Here is a 24,641-nt window from a genome sequence, read left to right on the forward strand (position 1 = left end):
ATAGCATCTCCAGAAGGTCCGCGTACCAGGCCCTTCTTGGCCAGTCCAGAGCAATGAGGATTGTCTGAACCTTTTCCCTTTTTATTATTTGAGAATTCTTGGGATCAGAGGAAGTGGAGGAAACACATACACCATCTGATAGATCCATGGAGTCACCAGAGCATCCACCACCACTGCCTGTGGGTCTCTCGACCTGGAACAACACTGCTTGAGCTTCTTGAGACGAGAGGCCATCATGTCGATCTGTGGATATTCCCACCGACGTATGAAGTACGTGAACACCTCCGGGTGTGGGCCCCACTCCCCCGGGTGCAGGTTGTGTCTGCTGAGGAAGTCTGCTTCCCAGTTGTCTACTCCCGGAATGAAGACCACTGACAACGCCACAGCGTGTTTTTCTGCCCAGAGGAGATTGCTGATCACCTCTGACATTGCTGCTCTGCTTTTTGTTCCGCCTTGTCGGTATATGTACGTTACCACCGTCACATTGTCTGACCTGACCCGAATGGCCTGATCTTGAAAAAGATATGAGCCTTGCAGAAAAGCGTTGTATATAGCCCTGAGTTACAGAATGTTGATTGGAAGGACAACTTTCTGACTTGACCATCTTCGCTGAAATTGCACCCCCTAGGTGACTGCTCCTCAACCTCTGAGGCTTGCGTCTGTGGCTAGCAGAATCAAATTCTGAATCCCGAACCGACGACCCTCGATTAGGTGAGAAGTCTGAAGCCACTATACAGTAGAAGAGAAATCCTGGCTCTTTGCGACAGACTAATCCTCGTGCATGTGAAGATGCGATCCAGACCACTTGTCCAACAGATCAAGCTGGAAAGGTCTTGCGTGAAATCTTCTGTACTGAAGTATTTTTCCCAGTTTTCCCAGAAGACGAATGCATAGATGCACCGATATCCAGGTTGGCTTCAGGACATCCCCAACCATCGACTGGATTACCAATGCCTTTTCCAACAGAAGGAACACCTTCTGCGACTGTGTCCAGTATCATCCCCAGGAATGGAAGCCTCAGTGTTGGCTCTAGGTGAGATTTCGGAAGGTTCAGAATCCACCCATGATCTCGGAGTAATCTGGTTGAGAGCGCAATGCTGTCCAACAACCTCTCTCTGGACGACACCTTTATCAGAAGATCATCCAGGTACGGAATAATGCTCACTCCCTGTTTGCGGAGGAGAAAACAGGATTTTAATACCTACCGGTAAATCCTTTTCTATAAGTCCTTAGAGGATGTTGGGGACACCAAAAGAACAAAGGAATATAGACGGAGCCGCAGGAGACATGGGCACTTTAAGACTTTCAAAGGGGCGTGACCTGGCTCCTCCCTCTATATCCCTCCCCAGACACAGTTTGGAACTGTGCCCGGAGAGACGGACATTTCGAGGAAAGGAACTAATAACAAGGTGAGCCTATTACCAGCTCACGCCATAAACATGCCGAATAACATGGTATTCAACTGAACACGTCAACGGACATGAACAAAATTCAGCAACAAGCTGAAGAAACCATAACACAACCTGTGTGTAACCAGAACTAAACTGCAGATACAGTACACACTGGGACGGGAGCCCAACATCCTCTACGGACTTACAGAAAAGGATTTACCGGTAGGTATTAAAATCCTGTTTTCTATTACGTCCTTGAGAATGTTGGGGACACCAAAAGAAGGTAGGTATTAAAATCCTGTTTTATATTACGTCCTTGAGAATGTTGGGGACACCAAAAGAACCAAGGGATCATACCAAAGCTCTATAACGGGTGGGAGAGTGCGGATGACTCTGCAGCACCGATTGACCAAATTTCAGGTCTTCATCGGCCAAGGTATCAAACTTGTAAAACTTAGCTAACGTGTTTGACCCCGACCAAGTAGCAGTTCGGCAAAGTTGCAATGCCGAGACACCCCGGGCAGCCACCCAGGACGAGCCCACCTTCCTAGTGGAATGGGCCTTAACCAATTTCGGTAACGGCAGGCCTGCCATGGAATGAGCCTGCTGAATCGTTTGACATATCCAGCGGGCGATGGTCTGCTTGGAAGCAGGACACCCAATCTTAGTGGGAGCATAGAGGACAAACAGAGACTCTGTTTTCCTAAGTGGAGCCGTTCTGGCGACATACATTTTCAAAGCTCTGACCACATCCAGAGCCTTTTCCTCAGCCAAAGCACCAGTAGCCACTGGTACCACAATAGGCTGATTTATATGAAAGGAAGAAACCACCTTTGGCAGAAATTGTTGTCTAGTCCTCAATTCTGCTCTATCTTCATGAAAAATCAAATAAGGGCTCTTGTGAGACAAGGCCGCCAACTTAGACATCCGCCTTGCGGATGCTAAAGCTAACAATATGGCAAACTTCCACGTGAGGAATTTCAACTCCACTTTACGTAAAGGTTCAAACCAATGTGATTTAAGGAATGCTAAAACCACATTAAGGTCCCAAGGTGCCACAGGGGGCACAAAGGGAGGTTGGATGTGCACCTCAGGAAGTGAGGCCAATTGTTCCTGAAAGAAAATTGACAACGCAGAAATCTGCACCTTTATGGAACCTAATTTAAGGCCCACATCCACTCCATTCTGTAGAAAATGGAGAAAACGTCCAAGGTCAAATTTCTCCACTGGAGCTTTCTTGGACTCGCACCAGGAAATATATTTCCTCCAGATACGGTGATAGTGTTTCGACGTCACACCCTTCCTAGCAAGGATAAGGGTAGGGATGACTTCATTGGGAATACCCTTTTGGGGTAAAATCTGGTGTTCAACCGCCATGCCATCAAACGTAGCCGCTGTAAGTCTTGATAGACGAACGGCCCCTGTCATAGCAGGTCCTCGCGAAGAGGAAGAGGCCAGGGATCTTCTATCAGTAATGTCTGAAGATCTGGGTACCAAATTCTCCCTGGCCAGTCTGGAACTACAAGGAGCGCTGGAACCTTTGTTCTTCTCAAAATTCTCAGAACCCTTGGAATGAGAGGAAGCGGAGGGAATATGTATACCGACTGAAACACCCAATGTGTCGTCAGTGCGTCCACTGCCGCCACCTGAGGGTCCCTGGACCTGGAACAATACTTCATAATTTTCTTGTTGATGTGAGAAGCCATCATGTCTATATGGGGAACCCCCCAGAGACTTGTCACCAGTGTGAAGACATCCTGGTGGAGACTCCACTCTCCTGGATTTAGGTCGTGTCTGCTGATGAAGTCTGCTTCCCAGTTGTCCACTCCTGGATTGAACATTGCTGACAGAGCGCTTACATGCTTCTCCGCCCAGCGAAGAATCTTTATGGATTCCGCCATTGCTGCTCTGCTTTTTGTGCTGCCTTGGCGGTTTGTGTATGCTACTGCCGTGACATTGTCCGACTGGATCAGGATTGGCAGGTTTAGAAGAAGATGATCTGCTTGTAGAAGGCCGTTGTAAATGGCTCTCAGTTCCAGAACGTTTATGTGAAGATGAGTTTCTGGACCTGACCATCTTCCTTGGAAGGTCACCCCCTGAGTGACAGCCCCCCAACCTCGGAGACTTGCATCCGTGGTCACTAGGATCCAGTCCTGGATCCCGAACCTGCATCCCGCTAAGAGGTGAGAGCTGTGGAGCCACCACAGAAGTGAGATTCTGGTGTTGGGAGATAGAACTATTCTCCTGTGCATATAAAGGTGGGACCCCGACCACTTGTCCAACAGGTCCCACTGAAACACCCTGGCATGGAACCTTCCGAACTGGAGGGCCTCGTATGCTGCAACCACTTTCCCCAGCAATCGAATGCATTGATGAATGGAGACTGTTTTTGGTTTCAGTATGAGTTTTACCAAACTCTGAAGTTCCAGAGCCTTCTCCAAAGGGAGAAACACTCTCTGCTGGACCGTGTCCAGAATCATGCCCAAAAACGCCAACCGTGTTGTCGGGATTAACTGTGACTTCGGCAAGTTTAAAAGCCAGCCGTGTCATTGCAGAATAGACAGGGACAGTGCAATGTCCTGTATCAATTTGTCCTTGGACCTCGCCTTTATCAGGAGATCGTCCAAGTACGGGATAACTGTAACTCCTTGCTTGCGGAGGAGAACCATCATTTCCACCATTACCTTGGTGAAAATCCTCGGAGCCGTGGACAGGCCAAACGGCAACGTTTGAAATTGGTAGTGAGTATTCTGAACAGCAAATCTCAGGTAACTTTGATGAGGGGGATAGATGGGGACAGGAAGGTATGCATCCTTTATGTATAATGAGACCATGAACTCCCCCTCCTCTAGACTGGAGATCACTGCTCTGAGGGACTGCATTTTGAATTTGAATTTCCTTAGGAAGAAATTGAGAGATTTCAGGTTGAGGATCGGTCTCACCGAACCGTCCGGTTTTGGTACTACAAACAGGCTGGAATAAAAGCCCTCCCCTTGCTGTTCCAGGGGAACCGGTACTACAACCTGATTTTGACATAACTTTTGTATCGCCCCACAGACCAGATCCCTGTCTGGGTGCGAGGCTGGTAAGGTTGAGTTGAAAAAACGTCGAGGGGGGGCATCTTGAAACTCCAGTTTGTACCCTTGGGACACAATTTTTAACACCCAAGGGTCTAGGTCTGAGTGAACCCAAACCTGACTGAACAGCTTCAGACGTGCCCCCACCGGAGTGGTCTCCTGTACAGTAGACCCGGTGTCATGCTGTGGATTTTGCAGAAGCCGGGGAGGACTTCTGCTCCTGGGAACCCGAGGAGACGGGTGCCCTCTTCCCCCTTCCTCTGCCTCTGTGGGCAAGAAAGGAATTTTCTCTGCCTTTTTTATATTTGTTGGGCCGAAAGGACTGCATGTTATAATGGTGCGGTTTCTTTTGTTGCGCAGGAACAAAAGGTAAATATGTCGACTTACCCGCGGTAGCTGCCGACACTAAATCAGTAAGACCGTCACCAAAGAGTTTGCCACCTTTAAAGGGGAGACACTCCATATTTTTCTCGGAATCTGCATCAGCATTCCACTGGTGAGTCCAGAGCACTCGCCTAGCTGCAATTGACATAGCATTTGCCTTAGCACCCAGCAGGGTAGCGTCTCTAGCAGCCTCTTTCAAGTACGCAGCTGCATCTCTGATATAACCCAGCGTCATATGGATGGTATCCTTATCAAGAGTATCCAAACCCGAAGACAACCCGTCTGCCCACTTTTCAATAGCGCTACTCACCCACGCAGACGCAGAGGTCTGAGTTGCGTCCCCGTGGTAGCAAAAATAGCTTTCAAAGTAGCCTCCTGCTTACGGTCAGCCGGCTCCTTAAGGGTCGTTGACTGAGCCGCAGGGAGGGCCACCTGTTTAGACAAGCGCGCCAGGGCTTTGTGAACCGTGGGGGGTGTCTCCCATTTTTCCCTATCAGCAGCGGGAAAAGGGTACGCCACAGGAATTCTTTTAGGGATCAAGAATTTCTTATCAGGGGTATTCCATATGCCCTCACATAGAGAATTCAGTTCAAAACAGAGGGGAAACGTTACCGAGCGTTTCTTCTCCCCATAAATGAGGACCGTGGTTTCAGGTATAAAAGGGTCCTCATTAATGTGCAAAACATCTTTAACTGCCACAATCATATACTGAACACTCTTTACCAATTTAGGATCTAACCTAGAATCTGCATAGTCGACATCGGTTTCAGAGTCCGTGTCGGTGTCAGCTACCTGGTCAATATTACATTTGAGAGAACCCATAGGGTCCTGGAGCAATATGACATCCTCCATAGATCTCTGCCATACATGGATCTTGGATTCAGACTGAGAAAATTGTTGACTTAAAAGCGTGACATTTGCATTCAAAGCATTCAACGTAGAAAACCAGTCAGCAGTCGGCTGTGCCGACAAAGGGACCCACAACACGGGAGGTGTCCCCAATAAGTTATCCCCTGGTGAGGAGAACTCTGCCTCAGACATGTCGTCCTCTAGAAAGAAATCCCACAAACACAGCGCCTGTCAGGAACACAAAGGGAGATAGCCAGCTCACATCCCAGCGCCAAATTGTGCAGGTCTGACAACACCCTGAAGTGTCACAGAGCTGCAGCGCTATATTGTATAATAATAATAATAACTGTGCCCCCCCCCCCCCCTGTTTTGCAATAAATCCCCTGGTACTTGCTGCTTTGAGGAAGGACCAGCGGTGCTGCTTTGAGGAGGAAATGGCGCCAAGTGAGCTGTGGGGACGAAGCTCCGCCCCCTGTAATGGCTCGCTTCGGTCCCGCTATTTCATTAATTATTTATCCTGGTGGGGGTTATGCACAGTGCCTGGGCACTGTATCTATACATGCCAGCCTTATTTGAGGTCCAAATTGCTCCCCAGGGCGCCCCCCCCCAGCGCCGTGCACCCAGTGGTGTGTACTGCCCGGGAGCCTGGTGTGCACTGAGCAAATCACGCTGCACGGTACCTCTATGCTGTCTTTGTTGAAGAGAAGATGTATTTTCCTCACATACTCACCTGTCTTCTGACTTCTGGCTAGAAGAGGGGGGACGGCAGGCTGTGGGAGGGAGCATCCAGGAGCGCCCGGCGTTGTTCTTCCCTCAGGAGCTGAAGGCATCCTGTCAGCAGCAGGAGAGCCCTGAAACTCAATAGAAGTGGGTCTAGACTGCTCTCCCCTCTTGCCCACGAAGCAGGGAGTCTGTAGCCAGTAGATCTCCCCAAAATAAAAAACCTAACATTAAGTCTTTTCAGAGAAACTCTAAGAGCTCCCCCGAGTGCCTGTGTACTCTCCGGGCACATTTCTAAAACTGGGTCTTGGGAGGGATATAGAGGGAGGAGCCAGGCCACGCCCCTTTGTCTTAAGTCTTAAAGTGCCCATTTCTCCTGCGGATCCGTCTATATCCCTTGGTTCTTTTGGTGTCCCCAACATCCTCAAGGACGTAATAGAAACATCTCTGCCATCACCTTGGTGAACACCCTCGGTGCCGTGGAGAGACCAAATGGCAGGGCCTGGAACTGGAAGGGACAGTCCTGCAGTGCAAACCATAGATAAGCCTGAGGGGCGGACAGATTGGAATATGAAGGTACGTATCCTTGATATCCAGAGACACTAGGAATTCCCCCTCCTCCAGACCTGAGATCACCGCTCTCAAAGACTCCATCTTGAATTGATCACCCGTAAGTACTGGTTCAATGACTTGAGGTTCAAAAATGGCCTTACTGAACCATCCAGTTTTGGTACTACAAACAGGTTGGAATAATATCCCTTGTTTTGCAGATGAGGTGGAACTGGAACAATGACCTGAGTCTGTACCAATTTCTGAATGGCGTCCTGTAAGGTTATACTTGCTTCCTGAGAAACTGGTAAGCCTGATTTGAAGAATCTGTAAGGTGGGAGCTCCTGAAACTCCAGTCTGTAGCCCTGGGAGATAAATCCTATGACCCAGGGATCCTGGCATGATGTCGTCCAGACATGACTGAAAAATTTATGTCTGGCTCCCACCTGCTGGTCTTCCAGGCATCGCGGTCCACCGTCATGCTGACGGCTTTGAGGAAGCAGAACTTGAGTTCTGTTCCTGTGAACCTGCAGTTGCTGGTTTTCGTGGTTTACCTCTAGCGCCTCTGGTGGCTATAGAAGAACCTCTGGTTTTCCCTTAAACTTGGCTGTTCGAAAGGACTGCAAATTGGAAGCTGAGTAGGCCTTCCTGACTGGGGAGCTGTGGAAGGAAAATAATAAAAATTGAAGCGCTGTACAGCCAGATATATTATTATAAATTTATTTAAAAAACAAACATATACATACAACACTAAACACACGGCCGGTGTAAATTAAAATCAATTAGATAATTAATTCCAAAATTCATTAATACTCCACACTAACCATTGGATATACATCATGCAATATTCAATAAGAAAATGCAACAAATAAACTCAGTACTTATTAGTTGATTAATTCATGCACATTAGTCCGCAAAAAAGACTTGGTTAGTCATTCAGTAGTTTGAGTCTCAGTTCCAATCAAGTGAACATGCAGATTATTTAGTGTAAATTGATGTTAAAAACACTATCCACAACTGTTATTCGAACACTGCGTGCATAAATTGATATAAGCCTCTGCTGAGGTTTGAAGCAAGATTGCAATTGATTAGTAGATAATCAGAGAATATCTGTAACAATGTCTATAGTCACGATTAGTGTGTTTCCAAATTAGTGGATTTTAAAAGTTTTTTGTTAGTAAATTACATGCACTCACAACTTGGCACATTCCCCGTTGCCACGGGCGATGAACAGGACACTGGAATCTTGGTTGGCTTTTTGCAGTAATCACCCCCAGTACCTGCAGATTCTACTGGGAGCCGATCCCCCCTCCAGCTGAATAATTGCTGTATGACACTTTAGCTTGTCCGGGGTCCCGCCGCACCAAGTCCGTTAATTGATGTCCAGATTGTTAGCAGATCGCAGCCGTGTATAAAGATCCAACTCTACGCGTTTCTCCGCCTCTATACTCGGCGGCTTCCTCAGGAGTAATAAAACTTATGCTCCCATTCATTCGTTTAAATAGTGGGTACTTTTTTGTATTTCCGGGCACTTTGTCCGTATACACGCGCTTGCGCATTACATGCGCTCCACTTGCGTGTCACTGCTAATCAGATTCCACAGCCGACTTATTTGTACATGCGCACTACGTTTATTATTTCCGTAGTCACACTGACTGGTGCATGTGTAGTTCAAGCGCAGCAGATTTCATTCAAAGGCTCATCATTATTTCTTCTAGATTAGTATCATTATAAATTATGGTTACAAATTGTGGAAGGAAGATATGTGGGCTTATCCGCAGCAGCTTTGGAGATCCATTTATCCAGTTCATCTCCAAATAAGGCCTCACCTGTAAATGGTAGGCCTTCCATGCCTTTCCTGGAATCCGCATCAGCAGTCCACTGGCGTAGCTGACACTGCCATAGCAGTGGTGCATGCATTAAGCAAACCTATTTCTTTTATGGCTTCCACCATAAAGTTCGCAGAGTCCTGTATATGTTGCAAGAGTAAAACAACCTCCCCCCTAGATAAGGAATCAATTAGGTTACCTGACCATGTAGCAATGGCTTTTGTGATCCAAGCACATGCTATAGTATAGTGTGTCTCTGGGCCACCCCAGCAGCTGTGTACAAGGATTTGAGTGTGGTCTCAATTCTACGATCAGCCGTGTCTTTTAGGGAGGCTGCACCAGGAATAGGAAAAATTATTTTACGTAACAGCCTAGAGACTGATGCATCCACTATCGGAGGATTTTCCCATTTTTTCCTATCCTCAGGAGGAAAAGGAAAGGATGAGAGTAACCTTTTAGGGATTTGAAATTTACTATCATGGTTAACCCACATTTCTTCAAACAGGGTATTCAGCTACCTTGACGCAGGAAAAGTGACTGAGGATTTCTTTTTAACATTAAAATAAGATTCCTCACACTCCTCTGTCACCTTATCAGGAATTTGCAGAACGTCTCTGATAGCTTCTATAAGAGCCTCTATTCCCTGTGACAGAGCAGCATCCCCGCCTCACCCTCATCCATGTCTGACCCATCATCATCAGAGTCAGACTGCAAGATATGGGCCAGTGTACGTTTTTGCAGACAAATGGTAGTGGTCTGAGATGCTGGTTTGGGGACTGAGGGGGTCATTCTGAGTTGGTCACTCGCTAGCAGATTTCACTGCCGTGCGGGTCCTTAGTACACTAATAATCGCTCCCCCCTGTTATGATCCCCTGGTATCGCTGAGGTAATCTGGAGTCTCTCCGGAGTAGCTGCGTGTCCCTGTCTAGTCAGCGTCTGTGTCCAATGCAGAAAGAAAATGGCGCTGGTGAGTTGCTGGATCCACTCATAGTGAAGCCCCGCCCCCGAAATGGCGAGCTGTCTTCCCGCTTTTTTTATATACTGGCTGAGGTAATTTAGTGCTTAAAATGGAGTCAGAGTCGTTTTAAGTCTGTGTTTGCCAGTGTAGGTACTGTGTACAGTTTACTGAGACTCAGTTCGCTCCCTCATAAGTCTGCCCCGGTTAGAAACCATGCGTCTTCATACCCTCATGCCGCCATAATGGCCGGCGACCCGCTAACCAGGACGCTGGATTAGTACTCCCCACTGTTCACTCTTCTGGCTCTGTTAGGGGTGGTGGCGTGCTGCGGGAATGTACACTCGCTGTGGTGGGACTTGCAAATATTTCCCTCAGAAGCCAGTGTCCCATCAGCAGGGAACGGGACCATTAATCCTTCAAGAGGTTGGGCCATTATCCCCCTAAGTCCCATGAAGCCGGTAGCCTGGTGCCACCTAGTCCTGCCTGAAAATAACAGATAAAATAAATGCAGAAAACTCTTCAGGAGCTTCCATAAGCGTGACCGGCTCCTAGGTTAGGCGGGGCATAGAGGGAGCCAGCGCACACTATCAAATAAAGTGCCCATGGCTCCTTGTGGACCCGTCTATACCCCACAGTACTAAATGGTTCCCAGTATCCTCTAGGACATAAGAGAAATACAGTTTATGTGAAGTGTGTATTGTGATGTGTAGGATACATCATGCTGAAAATCAGTCACTTCACTAACACTACTCGAGGAAGATAATGGGTAATGTCACATGGGGTCTCAGTTATTTGATCATTATAGTGACGCCCCCAGTACTGATGTATGAGATACATCAGATAGTGTGGGGAGACTGGTCAGATCTCTGGGCTGGTAATATACAGTGACATGATGTGAGGGGGAGAGCAGGAGTATAAGAGGGGCTGATGGCTCCTGATGTATGAGATACACCAGAGAGTGTGGAGATGAGACTGGTCAGTACTCTGGGCTGGTACCACACAGTGACATGATGTGAGGGGGAGAGCAGGAGTATAAGAGGGGCTGATGGCTCCTGATGTATGAGATACACCAGAGAGTGTGGGGAGGAGACTGGTCAGATCTCTGGGCTGGTAACACACAGTGACATGATGTGAGGGGGAGAGCAGGAGTATAATAGGGGCTGATGACTTCTGGCTACCTCACTGGGCAGATACATTTCCCTCATTAGTCTGTACTGATAGAGGACGGTGTAGGATAAGAGATTGCTGTAATGACTGAGTAAGGATAATATGTGACTTCTGTAATTAGTGTTTATTACTCACCTGTGCCGATATCTGTAGGGATTTCCTCCTCCTTACACTGCTGATCACCCCTCACATACGTCTCTTCTTCTCCCTCTGTATCTTCTGCCTTAATATCAGTCACATACGGCTCTTCTTCTCCCTCTTTATCTTCTGCCTTAATATCAGTCACATACATCTCTTCTTCTCCCTCTGTATCTTCTGCCTTCATATCAGTCACATACGTCTCTTCTTCTCTGTCTATATCTTCTGCCTTCATATCAGTCACATACGTCTCTTCTTCTCCCTCTATACCTTCTGCCTTCATATCAGTCACATACGTCTCTTCTTCTCCCTCTATATCTTCTGCCTTCATATCAGTCACATACGTCTCTTCTCCCTCTGTATCTTTTGCCTTCATATCAGTCACATACGTCTCTTCTTCTCCCTCTATATCTTCTGCCTTCATATCAGTCACATACGTCTCTTCTTCTCCCTCTATATCTTCTGCCTTCATATCAGTCACATACGTGTCTTCTTCTCCCTCTATATCTTCTGCCTTCATATCAGTCACATATGTCTCTTCTTCTCCCTCTATATCTTCTGCCTTCATATCAGTCACATACGTCTCTTCTTCTCCCTCTATATCTTCTGCCTTCATATCAGTCACATACGTCTCTTCTCCCTCTATATCTTCTGCCTTCATATCAGTCACATACGTCTCTTCTTCTTCCTCTATATCTTCTGGCTTCTTATCAGTCACATACGTCTCTTCTTCTCCCTCTGTATCTTCTGCCTTATTATCAGTCACATACGTCTCTTCTTCTCCCTCTATATCTTCTGCCTTCATATCAGTCACATACGTCTCTTCTTCTCCCTCTGTATCTTCTGCCTTCATATCAGTCACATACGTCTCTTCTTCTCCCTCTATATCTTCTGGCTTCTTATCAGTCACATACGTTTCTTCTTTTCTGTCTATATCATTTATCTTCATATCAGTCAGCTGTTCCCCCTAAATAGATCAGAGAATATAAAGTATAATGCCTGATGTTATTACTTGAGAGGAAACAGTATAATATCAGTGTATGAGACACACACAGCTGCTCTGCATATTATATAACTTTGCATCTGGACAAAACTTGTGATTGCATGCAGGGTAAATACAGGCTGCTTTTACATGAAGCCCAACAAGAACTGGGTAGTTTAATTCTTACAGAGTAAATGAGATTTGACATTGGACACGCTCCTCCCAGATCTGCCCCCTGCACTGCAGCACGGTGTCACCTACTTGCTCTTATTTGCTTCACTCCCACCTCAGTATCAGCCCAGTGACAGTCACTTTAGTATATTGGCGAGATCCTAAATTCCACCTACCTGATCCTACCGTGGGGTCCTGTGATTCTCCTCAGAGATCTATGGATACATTCCTGATGTTTCTAATATGCTCCATGATGCGTATCCTTAATTGCCTGCTTGTCATTCCTATGTATTTTTTCCCACAATACACTACTCCAACTGATTTAGTTGATATAGGCATGTATCTTTCTTTGTTTTCCATAGCGGTCTTTAATCTTCTTTGTCCGTTGAATATACTTGCAGGTGTTGTATACTCCACAAGGAAAGCATCTCGTGATGTTTTTGTCTTTATGATGTTTTCCATCTCGCAGGAAATGGCCGGGTACTAAAGTATCTTTTATGTTTGGTGACTTTCTCCAACTTGTGTACACCTTTTCTCCCAAGGTTACTTTTATATCTGCATCCATGATTACCACATGGCAATGTTTCTGTAAGATGTCTCGTATCTCTGTGTTCATTACAGAATGTTCCCATGAATCTAATTTCCGGTTGTTGTTCTCCTGTAGCTCTTGCTTTTTTGGGGAGAATGAGAGATTTTCTATCTGTATTTGCAGCTGGTTTTGATGCTTTTATTACTGTATCCCCCTCAGTTTAAGCCTTTCCTTCAGTTCTTTTGCCCTCTTTTCACATTTTTCTTTACTTGAGCAGTTACAACGTATCCTTATAAATTCTCCCTTAGGGACTCCTCGTATTGTTGCTGGAAGACGGGAACTGTTTGTGGCAGTTGCTTTTCTGTACAAATCAGTAGTAATTGCACCATCTTCTTCAATTTAATAGTTAAATCCAATGTCTCTTTGAGCGTCTCTCATATATAAGACTGTGTCCTTAATATGGGCTAAAGTTAACAAAATGGTATCCCTATCTAGGGTATCAAGGTCAGCTGACAGGGTATCTGTCCAAGCTGCAACTGCGCTACATACCCATGCCGACGCAATTGCCGGTCTGAGCAACGTACCAGTATGTGTATAAAATAAGATTTTACTTACCGATAAATCTATTTCTCGTAGTCCGTAGTGGATGCTGGGACTCCGTCAGGACCGTGGGGGATTAGCGGCTCCGCAGGAGACAGGGCACAAAAATAAAGCTTTAGGATCAGGTGGTGTGCACTGGCTCCTCCCCCTATGACCCTCCTCCAAGCCTCAGTTAGGATACTGTGCCCGGACGAGCGTACACAATAAGGAAGGATTTTGAATCCCGGGTAAGACTCATACCAGCCACACCAATCACACCGTACAACTTGTGATCTGAACCCAGTTAACAGTATGATAAACGTAGGAGCCTCTGAACAGACGGCTCACAACAAATAACAACCCGATTTTTTTGTAACAATAACTATGTACAAGTATTGCAGACAATCCGCACTTGGGATGGGCGCCCAGCATCCACTACGGACTACGAGAAATAGATTCATCGGTAAGTAAAATCTTATTTTCTCTGACGTCCTAGTGGATGCTGGGACTCCGTCAGGACCATAGGGATTATACCAAAGCTCCCAAACGGGCGGGAGAGTGCGGATGACTCTGCAGCACCGAATGAGAGAACTCCAGGTCCTCTTTAGCCAGGGTATCAAATTTGTAGAATTTTACAAACGTGTTCTCCCCCGACCACGTAGCTGCTCGGCAGAGTTGCAATGCCGAGACCCCTCGGGCAGCCGCCCAAGATGAGCCCACCTTCCTTGTGGAATGGGCCTTGACAGATTTAGGCTGTGGCAGGCCTGCCACAGAATGTGCAAGTTGAATTGTGCTACAAATCCAACGAGCAATCGTCTGCTTAGAAGCAGGAGCACCCAGCTTGTTGGGTGCATACAGTACAAACAGCGAGTCAGATTTTCTGACTCCAGCCGTCCTTGAAATATATATTTTTAATGCCCGGACAACGTCCAGCAACTTGGAATCCTCCAAATCGCTAGTAGCCGCAGGCACCACAATAGGCTGGTTCAGGTGAAACGCTGACACCACCTTAGGCAGAAACTGAGGACGCGTCCGCAGCTCTGCCCTATCCGAATGGAAAATCAGATATGGGCTTTTATACGATAAAGCCGCCAATTCTGATACTCTCCTGGCTGACGCCAGGGCCAGTAGCATGGTTACTTTCCACGTAAGATATTTCAAATCTACCGATTTGAGTGGCTCAAACCAATGGGATTTGAGAAAATCCAAAACTACATTAAGGTCCCACGGAGCCACTGGGGGCACAACCGGGGGCTGTATATGTAGTACTCCTTTTACAAAAGTCTGTACTTCAGGAACTGAAGCCAATTCTTTCTGGAAGAAAATCGACAGGGCCGAAATTTGAACCTTAATGGACCCCAATTTGAGGCCCATAGACAATCCTGTTTGCAGGAAATGTAGGAATCGACCCAGTTGAAATTCCTCCGTGGGGGCCTTCCTGGCCTCACACCACGCAACATATTTTCTCCAAATGCGGTGATAATGTTGTGCAGTCACCTCCTTCCTGGCTTTAACCAGTGTAGGAATGACCTCTTCTGGAATGCCCTTTTCCTTTAGAATTCGGCGTTCAACCGCCATGCCGTCAAACGCAGCCGCGGTAAGTCTTGAAATAGACACGGTCCCTGCTGAATCAGGTCCTGTCTTAGAGGTAGAGGCCACGGATTTTCCGTGAGCATCTCCTGAAGTTCCGGGTACCAAGTTCTTCTTGGCCAATCCGGAGCCACAAGTATCGTTCTTACTCCCCTTTGCCGTATAATTCTCAGTACTTTTGGTATGAGAGGCAGAGGAGGAAACACATACACTGACTGGAACACCCACGGTGTTACCAGAGCGTCCACAGCTATTGCCTGAGGGTCTCTTGACCTGGCGCAATACCTGTCCAGTTTTTTGTTGAGGCGAGACGCCATCATATCCACCTTTGGTTTTTCCCAACGGTTCACAATCATGTGGAAGACTTCTGGATGAAGTCCCCACTCTCCCGGGTGTAGATCGTGTCTGCTGAGGAAGTCTGCTTCCCAGTTGTCTACTCCCGGAATGAACACTGCTGACAGTGCTATCACATGATCTTCCGCCCAGCGAAGAATCCTTGCAGCTTCTGCCATTGCTCTCCTGCTTCTTGTGCCGCCCTGTCTGTTTACGTGGGCGACTGCCGTGATGTTGTCCGACTGGATCAATACCGGCTGACCCTGAAGCAGGGGTTTTGCAAGGCTTAGAGCATTGTAAATCGCTCTTAGCTCCAGTATGTTTATGTGAAGAGACATCTCCAGGCTTGACCATACTCCCTGGAAGTTTCTTCCCTGTGTGACCGCTCCCCAGCCTCTCAGACTGGCATCCGTGGTCACCAGGACCCAATTCTGTATGCCGAATCTGCGGCCCTCTAACAGATGAGCACTCTGCAACCACCACAGAAGAGATATCCTTGTCCGTGGCGATAAGGTTATCCGCTGATGCATCTGCAGATGCGATCCGGACCATTTGTCCAGCAGAACCCACTGAAAAGTTCGTGCGTGTAATCTGCCGAATGGAATTGCTTCGTAAGAAGCCACCATCTTTCCCAGGACTCTTGTGCATTGATGCACAGACACTTTTCCTGGTTTTAGGAGGTTCCTGACAAGTTCGGATAACTCCTTGGCTTTCTCCTCCGGAATAAACACCTTTTTCTGAACCGTGTCCAGAATCATTCCCAGGAACAGCAGACGTGTTGTCGGGGTCAACTGAGATTTTGGAAAATTCAGAATCCATCCGTGTTGTTGCAGCACTACTTGGGTTAGTGCTACTCCGTCCTCCAGCTGTTCTCTGGACCTTGCCCTTATCAGGAGATCGTCCAAGTAAGGGATAATTAATACGCCTCTTCTTCGCAGAAGAATCATTATTTCGGCCATTACCTTGGTAAAGACCCGAGGTGCCGTGGGCAATCCAAACGGCAGCGTCTGAAACTGATAATGACAGTTTTGCACTACGAATCTGAGGTACCCTTGATGTGAAGGGCAAATTGGGACATGCAGGTAAGCATCCTTTATGTCCAGGGACACCATGAAGTCCCCTTCTTCCAGATTCGCTATCACTGCTCTGAGTGATTCCATCTTGAACTTTAATTTTTGTATGTACAGGTTCAAAGATTTCAGATTTAGAATAGGTCTTACCGAGCCGTCCGGCTTCGGTACCACAAATAGCGTGGAGTAATACCCCTTTCCCTGTTGTAGGAGGGGTACTTTGACTATCACCTGCTGAGAAAACAGCTTGTGAATGGCTTCCAATACCGTCGCCCTGTCTGAGGGAGACGTTGGCAAAGCAGACTTTAAAAACCGGCGAGGGGGAGACTTCTCGAATTCCAACCTGTAACCCTGAGATACTACCTGCAGGATCCAGGGGTCCACCTGTGAGCAAGCCCACTGCGCGCTGAAATTCTTGAGTCGACCCCCCACCGCTCCTGAGTCCGCTTGTAAAGCCCCAGCGTCATGCTGAGGGCTTTGCAGAAACCGGGGAGGGCTTCTGTTCCTGGGAAGGAGCTGCTTGCTGCCCTCTCTTACCCTTTCCTCTGCCTCGGGGCAGATATGACTGTCCTTTTGCCCGCTTGTTCTTATAGGACCGAAAGGACTGCGGATGAAAAGACGGTGTCTTTTTCTGTTGGGAGGGGGTCTGAGGTAAAAAGGTGGATTTCCCGGCAGTTGCCGTGGCCACCAGATCCGATAGACCGACACCAAACAATTCCTCCCCTTTATACGGCAATACTTCCATATGCCGTTTGGAATCCGCATCACCTGACCACTGTCGCGTCCATTAACTTCTTCTGGCAGATATGGACATCGCACTTACTCTCGATGCCAGAGTGCAAATATCTCTTTGAGCATCTCGCATATAAAGGAAAGCATCCTTTAATTGCTCTAAAGTCAATAAAATACTGTCCCTATCCAGGGTATCAATATTTTCAGTCAGGGAATCCGACCAGACCACCCCAGCACTGCACATCCAGGCTGAGGCGATGGCTGGTCGCAGTATAACACCAGTATGTGTGTATATACTTTTTAGGGTAGTTTCCAGCCTCCTATCAGCTGGATCCTTGAGGGCGGCCGTATCAGGAGACGGTAACGCCACTTGTTTTGATAAGCGTGTGAGCGCCTTATCCACCCTAGGGGGTGTTTCCCAGCGCGCCCTAACCTCTGGCGGGAAAGGGTATAATGCCAATAACTTCTTTGAAATTAGTACTTTTCTATCTGGGTTAACCCACGCTTCATCACATACATCATTCAATTCCTCTGATTCAGGAAAAACTACAGGTAGTTTTTTCACACCCCACATAATACCCCTCTTTGTGGTACTTGTAGTATCAGAGAGATGCAAAGCCTCCTTCATTGCCGTGATCATATAACGTGTGGCCCTACTGGAAAATACGTTTGTTTCTTCACCATCGACACTAGATTCAGTGTCCGTGTCTGGGTCTGTGTCGACCGACTGAGGTAAAGGGCGTTTTACAGCCCCTGACGGTGTCTGAGACGCCTGGGCAGGCACTAATTGGTTTGCCGGCCGTCTCATGTCGTCCACTGATTTTTGTAAAGTGCTGACATTATCACGTAATTCCATAAACAAAGCCATCCATTCCGGTGTCGACTCCCTAGGGGGTGACATCACCATTACCGGCAATTGCTCTGCCTCCACACCAACATCGTCCTCATACATGTCGACACACACGTACCGACACACAGCAAACACACAGGGAATGCTCTGATAGAAGACAGGACCCCACTAGCCCTTTGGGGAGACAGAGGGGAAGTTTGCCAGCACACACCCAAGCGCTATAATATATATGGGAACAACGCTATATAAGTGTTGTATCCTTATAGCCACTTAAATATAATAATATCGTTTGGACGCAGCACTGATCGGACGTCCAGTGCAGGAGCTCTGCTTTAAACTGGGTTAAAACCCAGTAATCTCACCTCTCCTGCACAAGCATATACCCTGCCTGCCTGTGCCCACGGCTGTGGACAGTGCCCTGAGCGAGAGGACCCAGCCGGGAGACCGCCGCCCGACTCCCGTGATTGCGGCCTACAGAGACATCCGAGACCGGGGCCTTGAGTTTGCGGTCGACCCGATTTCGAGCTCCGGGTCCGGACCGCGGCCAAAACGGGACTCGTAGCGCCGCCCACCGCTGCCTAACTCTCCCCAAACTGCTCCCCAGTCCTCCCCAGACACCCGGGCACCCACAGGCCGAGGTCCCACCGCTCCCAGCCTGCAGGAGCTGAGACTACAGAGCACACTCCCTACCTGGGCTCCAGCCGGCGGCCATCTTGGAATCCCATGCTGCAGCTCTGAGAATCTCCTCAAGAAAGAGCTGAGCACCCTGCTGAGAGTCAAATTGAGAAGTGGGAGCCAGGGACCCCAAAAACCCTCGGCCCACACCCACTGGTACCATCAATGATCACAGGGAACCCAAGACACCAAGCTATCAGAGACCTATTGCTGGAAGCCGGAGGCGCCATCTTGAATGCTGGCATAATAGCCAGTACTGCAGTTTTTGCCCCTGTCCTACATCTTTCTTGCAAAATACACCAGCACCTCCGTGCCTCTATATAAGAGGTAGGCGCAAGGAATATTCACTCCCTGATATTTGACCCTGCCCGCACAGGGGAAAGTTAGACATACGTATAAGAGCAGTGACTCCCCGCTGACACCCGACGACTGGATGCCGTGGGGCGTCTCATCCCCTAGTAAACCATTCTGATGTGATCTCCTGCGTGAAGCGTGGTGCTCCCCCCCCGCTCCTGAAAAAAGTAAAGCTGCCGAGATATGCACACTAAGCCGACATAGGCTTTTCTCTCCTCCTCCTTGGTCCGATCTTCTGTGTATAAGATAATTCTGAGGAGGATACGCAAACTGGGACTATGCCGCCTAAACGCCAAAAAGACCCGACCCCAACCCGCCAGGTCGCCTTCTTTAAACAGTCCCCGTCTTCCCAAAACCAGAAAAGCTCTGTCTTATCGGACTCTTTACCTAAACAATCCCGAACAGACGAAGACATATCCTCGACTCCTCGGGCCAATCAATCTAATCTTTCTCAACTAGATGATGACGCACCCCTCACGCTGGGGTCTATGCGACAACTTTTGGCTTCATTTAAAGATGATATCTCGAAGGAAGTTAAAACAGCGCTTCAAAGTTGCCAACAGTCGATTGACGCTGTGGGCCAACGCACAGATCACCTTGAGAATAAATGTGAGGAGGTGGTGAAGTCGCATAATGAGGTGATTACCCAACTCGAAGACCTACAGGCCGAAGTCGCGGACCTACGGAGGAAGACATGTGACCTGGAGGACAGGTCACGGCGTAATAACATAAAACTCAGAGGCATCCCAGAAACCGTCACCAACGCAGAACTCACCCAATTTGCGACGGACCTCTTCATGGCGCTTTTACCAACCCGTTCTATCGGTGACTTGCTTATTGACCGCATCCACCGTCTACCGAAAGCTAGGAATGCCCCGAAGGACGCTCCGAGAGACACTCTAATGCGGATGCATTACTTCCATATCAAGGAGCAGATCTTGCGGGCGGCCATGCGCCCGGACCTGCCAGCCGGAACCCTGGGAGATGTACAAGTCTACGGAGACCTCTCGGCAGCCACCCTAGCTCTGAGACGTTCATTCTACCCGGTGACCACGGCTCTTAGGAAAGCCGACATTCTCTACCGATGGGGATTTCCGACGAAACTGTTGGTTAGACGGAATGGTGTTATGCACGCGATTATCACACCAGAAGCGGGTCTGAAATTATTGGATTCCTGGAGGAAAGAGGATACATCCGAAACGGCTCCGGCAACACTCAGGCTGACACGGGAGTGGTCGACAGCAGACAATGGACATTAGAGTCTGATTTTCTCTTTCAGGTTGTATATCGATGTCATACATGTCGCTGTTATGCCTGCTTCCTGTGGGGTCGCGGCGTCCCGCGGCTACACCCCCCCGGAGGATACTCCGGGGGGGGGGGGGGCGTGGCGTGTGGGGCGGCGCCGGCTTCCCCTGGGACGCTTATTGTGTTGTATTTTCACTGTACTCATGCTGACCTTGCTCAATACTGCTCCTCTAAACGGGGAAGGGCCGTTTAGGTCGATGCTATTTAGGTTATGTGTAAAGCTCCCCGAGAGGATAGCATATGTCATGCAGCCCTCTGAGGTCCGGTGTTTACTGCTCTATTTTTGTTTAGGTTGAATGTTTTAGGAGTGGGGGGAGATAACTCCCCGCACCTCGCCCCGACCCCATGTGTTGCCACGCTAGGCAACCATATTTGGCACCCATGCGGTGCCCGCTCTACGCCCCTTCCTTCCTATTTCCGTCATCCCCCCTGTTCGTCCCATCTCTCCAAGTTTTAATACACACATACATTGGCAGACCCGGTTGCAGAGATATTAAATGTAACCTGATAATAGCTCGGCTCTCAGATAGACCTAATGGTTAATGTACTTTCTTTAAACGTAAAAGGGCTGAATTCTCCGAATAAACGACGATTAGCCCTACGTCACTTTGCCAAATGTAAGGCTCATATAGTGGCCCTGCAGGAGACTCACTTTATGCTTTCGTCACCCCCCCCCATTCAGGGATAATAAATTCCCAATTAGCTATATGTCCAACGGCCCGAAAAAAAGAGCAGGAGTGGCAATATTATTCTCAAACTCCTGTAATTTCTCTCTAGAGTGCCAGATCTCAGATCAAGAGGGTAGGTACCTTATACTGACGGGTAAATTGGAAGACAAGCCGGTCACTGTAGCTACACTTTACGCTCCCAATACTAAACAAATACCTTTCCTTAGGAAATTTTTCACAGTCCTCCAGAAGCACATGATGGGTACTCTACTACTGTTGGGTGACTTTAACATGGTCCTTGACCCAGCGGTAGACAGATCCCAAATCCGCCCTTCTCGCAAGGGAAACCCACAACGTGACAGCTCCCACGCCTTTAGAAACATAATGCATGAATATGACCTCTATGACGTCTGGAGGGCTAAGAATCCGTCAAGCCGGGACTACTCGTTTTTCTCCCCAGTCCATGGCTCTTACTCTAGGATAGATCTAGTGATATCTGATAAATGGACTCTCCAACAGGTTTCGAAGGCTTCTATCCTGCCAGTTTCGTGGTCCGATCATTCTGCCCTCTTAGTCCGGTGGTACCCCCACCAACTGAGGTCCACTCCCACCTTATGGCGCCTTCGGGACTATCTCCTTTTAAACCCGGACGCCCATCGGTCTATAGCTCAGGCCCTCTCCCTATATGTTGAAACTAACACCCCAGCAGAAACGTCCGTATTCACACATTGGTGCGCCCTCAAGGCGGTAATCAGAGGAACGTCAATTCAAGCGGCTGCTTATATACGCAGGACTTCCCGGGAAAAACAGGTAGAACTCGAAGCCCAACTTGCAGACCTAGACGCTTTGCTTAAGCTGAATCCCTCTAATAAGAAAGTATACAGAGATTTGACTCGGGTCAGAGATGAACTGAATAAATTAGAACTGACGGAAGTACGTAAAAACCTTTTTCGATTGCGGCAAAAGTTCTATATGCAAGGTGATAGGGCGGATAGAATGCTTGCTCGCAAACTACGGGGAAAAAATGCTAGGGAAAGGGTGAAATATATCATTAACTCAAATAATACTAAGATAACAGACCCATCAGATATAGCTAACTCCTTTGCCTCGTATTACTCCTCCCTCTATAACCTAAAAGATGATGCCTCCACCCTACAGCCCACACCAGCTATTATAGCAGCCTTTCTGAAAGATGTTAATCTCCCCTCCCTGGACGCAGAATCTCTACAATCCTTAAATCAACCATGGTCGCAGACGGAAATCTCCCAGGCTATAGCCTCACTTCCATTAGACAAAGCCCCAGGCCCGGATGGGTTTATAAACAATTTTTACAAATGTTTCAAAGACACTCTGGTCCCTATTCTGGATGGCGTTTATAACCACGCCTCCACAGTAGGGAACTTCCCAGTGGAGATGCTAGAAGCCCGCATAGTAGCTTTTCCTAAACCGGGGAAAATCCTGCCATGATGCCCAACTACCGCCCTATAGCCTTATTAAATACTGACTTGAAAATATACGCAAAGCTAGTCGCCAATAGGATTAACCCCCTACTTCCTTCTATCATCCACGGGGACCAGGTGGGATTCGTTCCCGGTAGACAGTCATCCGACAACACTAGGCGAGTAATAAATGTACTGGATGTCTTCTCTGGAGCCGAATCTCCTTTATTATTGCTCTCGCTAGACGCGGAGAAGGCGTTCGACCGCCTCCACTGGGGATACCTGCAGGCGGTTCTAGGGAGATTTGGCCTTAACTGGGAGAATCCTATCATCTATTTTTGCTCTATACTCCCTCCCCTCGGCTAGGGTGTGTGTGAACGGACTGCTCTTATCCCCCTTTTCCATTACGAACGGCACTCGCCAAGGATGCCCTTTATCTCCACTAGTCTTTGCCATGGCGATGGAACCATTGGCCGAAAAAATACGATCCTCTCCCTTGATTACAGGAGTGGAATATTTGGGACATTCTCATAAGATTTGTCTCTTTGCAGACGATGTCCTTTTGACCCTTACTAACCCTCCCTCCTCCCTGAAGGCGCTACACACACTTATGTCCGATTATTCAGAGGCATCCTACTATAAACTTAATAACACTAAGACAGAGGCACTCCCTATTAATTTTACGCCTTCTCTCTTGGCCGAATTGAAGGCCTCCTACTCGTACTCTTGGCAGGATGGAAGTCTCAAATACCTAGGAATCCATATCACTAAGAAGCTAGAAGATATGATATCCGCTAACTACCCCCCCCCTTTTGCGCAAGTCCACAACCCTAGTCACGGATTGGATGATGCAACATGTATCATGGCTGGGGAGAATAGCCGCGCTGAAAATGACGGTCCTTCCCAGACTTATGTATCTGTTCCGAGCCATCCCCCTCCTCGTTCCCAACTCCCTTATATCCAAATTTAACGCGATATTCAACGCGTATGTGTGGAGGGGCAAAAAACCAAGGTTGGCCAGGAAAACAATGACTCGCTCCAAACGAGACGGGGGCTTGGCATTCCCGGATATACACACATACCAACTGGCTTGCCGGCTGGCACAGATAGGGGCATGGTATAACCAACCCACGTGTAAATCATGGGTACAACTGGAACAAGGTCTTATAACCCCATTACCCCTGACTGATGTATTGCTACTCCCTAAATCTGAGGGCTCATCACTAACCAATCGGTCTATCTCTGTCCAGTCCACTAGGAAGGCCTGGATGGAGGTGGTGCGAAATAGAAATGACATAACCCTCCCCACAACGGCCATATCATTGACCGGAATAGCCTCACTGATCCCTGACTTAAGATTTGATTACTGGATATCTCATGGAATCCAGTCTTTACAGGATATATTGGAGCATGGTGTCCTCCTCCCCTATGCCCAGATCCAGGAAAATTTCCTACTACCACGTGGGGAATTTTACAAATATTTGCAACTTAGACATTGGCTCCATGGAGTCTCAACACCCACTGTCCCCCCCCCCCCCCCCCCCTCTTTGCCCAAACTAGTTCATAAGTTCCTGGAAACAGGAGAAGGCAGGGGGGGTATTACCAAATGGTATAATTACATTAATAACCCCCGACTATTGCAGAAAACCCCCTTTCAGTTGAAATGGGAGATAGACCTTAAATGCTCAATTTCAGAGGAGGAATGGGAAAAGATATATAGATCCTGCTACTCAGTTTCTAAATGTATATCTCATATAGAACTGTCTTATAAACTGCTTTACCGCCTGTATTTCACCCCTTCCCGCCTCCATGTGATGCAACCCTCTACAACCAAAATGTGTTGGCGGAACTGTGGAATGGTTGGCACATTAATGCATATTTTCTGGGACTGTCCTCTACTTGCCTCATTGTGGACATTGGTCTTCCACCTCATAGAAACAGTCTTAGGCCACCATATTTCCCCTCACCCACGACTAGCCCTCCTCCACCTATACTACGGAGATTTAACACCAGGTGATCGATATATACTAGACCATATCCTTCTCTCAACAAAACTCTCAATAGCTCGCCTTTGGCGCTCCACCACGGCTCCCCACATCTCAGCAATAGAAAGATCCATACAATCACATTACGAATTTGAGACAGCGGGTATAGCCTACGCTTCGTCCTCCCTATCCCCGCTCCTTCGATGGTATCCATGGTCCACCTACTGGCATAATCGCCCTCCAATCTCCACACCCCCTCAGGACGCCTAGATATTCATAATATAGGCTTAACATGTATCTCAGGTAGACACGAGTGA

The 24,641-nt window shown here is 47.9% G+C and overlaps 1 protein-coding gene across 1 annotated transcript in view; it reads right to left on the bottom strand.

Moving 5' to 3' along the window:
* The window catches only part of LOC135056945 (uncharacterized), a 904,883-nt gene extending 886,129 nt beyond the window's left edge, over window positions 1-18,754 (bottom strand). The window contains exons 1-2 of the mRNA XM_063962726.1: window positions 18,589-18,754; window positions 11,060-12,029 (exon numbers count right to left, since the gene is read on the bottom strand). Of these exons, the coding sequence (XP_063818796.1) occupies window positions 11,060-12,011 (952 nt within the window). The 5' untranslated portion in view covers window positions 12,012-12,029; window positions 18,589-18,754. The remainder of the gene's footprint in view (window positions 1-11,059; window positions 12,030-18,588) is intronic.
* Between the last annotated feature and the right edge of the window lie 5,887 nt (window positions 18,755-24,641).

Source organism: Pseudophryne corroboree, chromosome 3 (assembly GCF_028390025.1).
Source record: "Pseudophryne corroboree isolate aPseCor3 chromosome 3, aPseCor3.hap2, whole genome shotgun sequence".
Classification (NCBI taxonomy): domain Eukaryota; kingdom Metazoa; phylum Chordata; class Amphibia; order Anura; family Myobatrachidae; genus Pseudophryne; species Pseudophryne corroboree.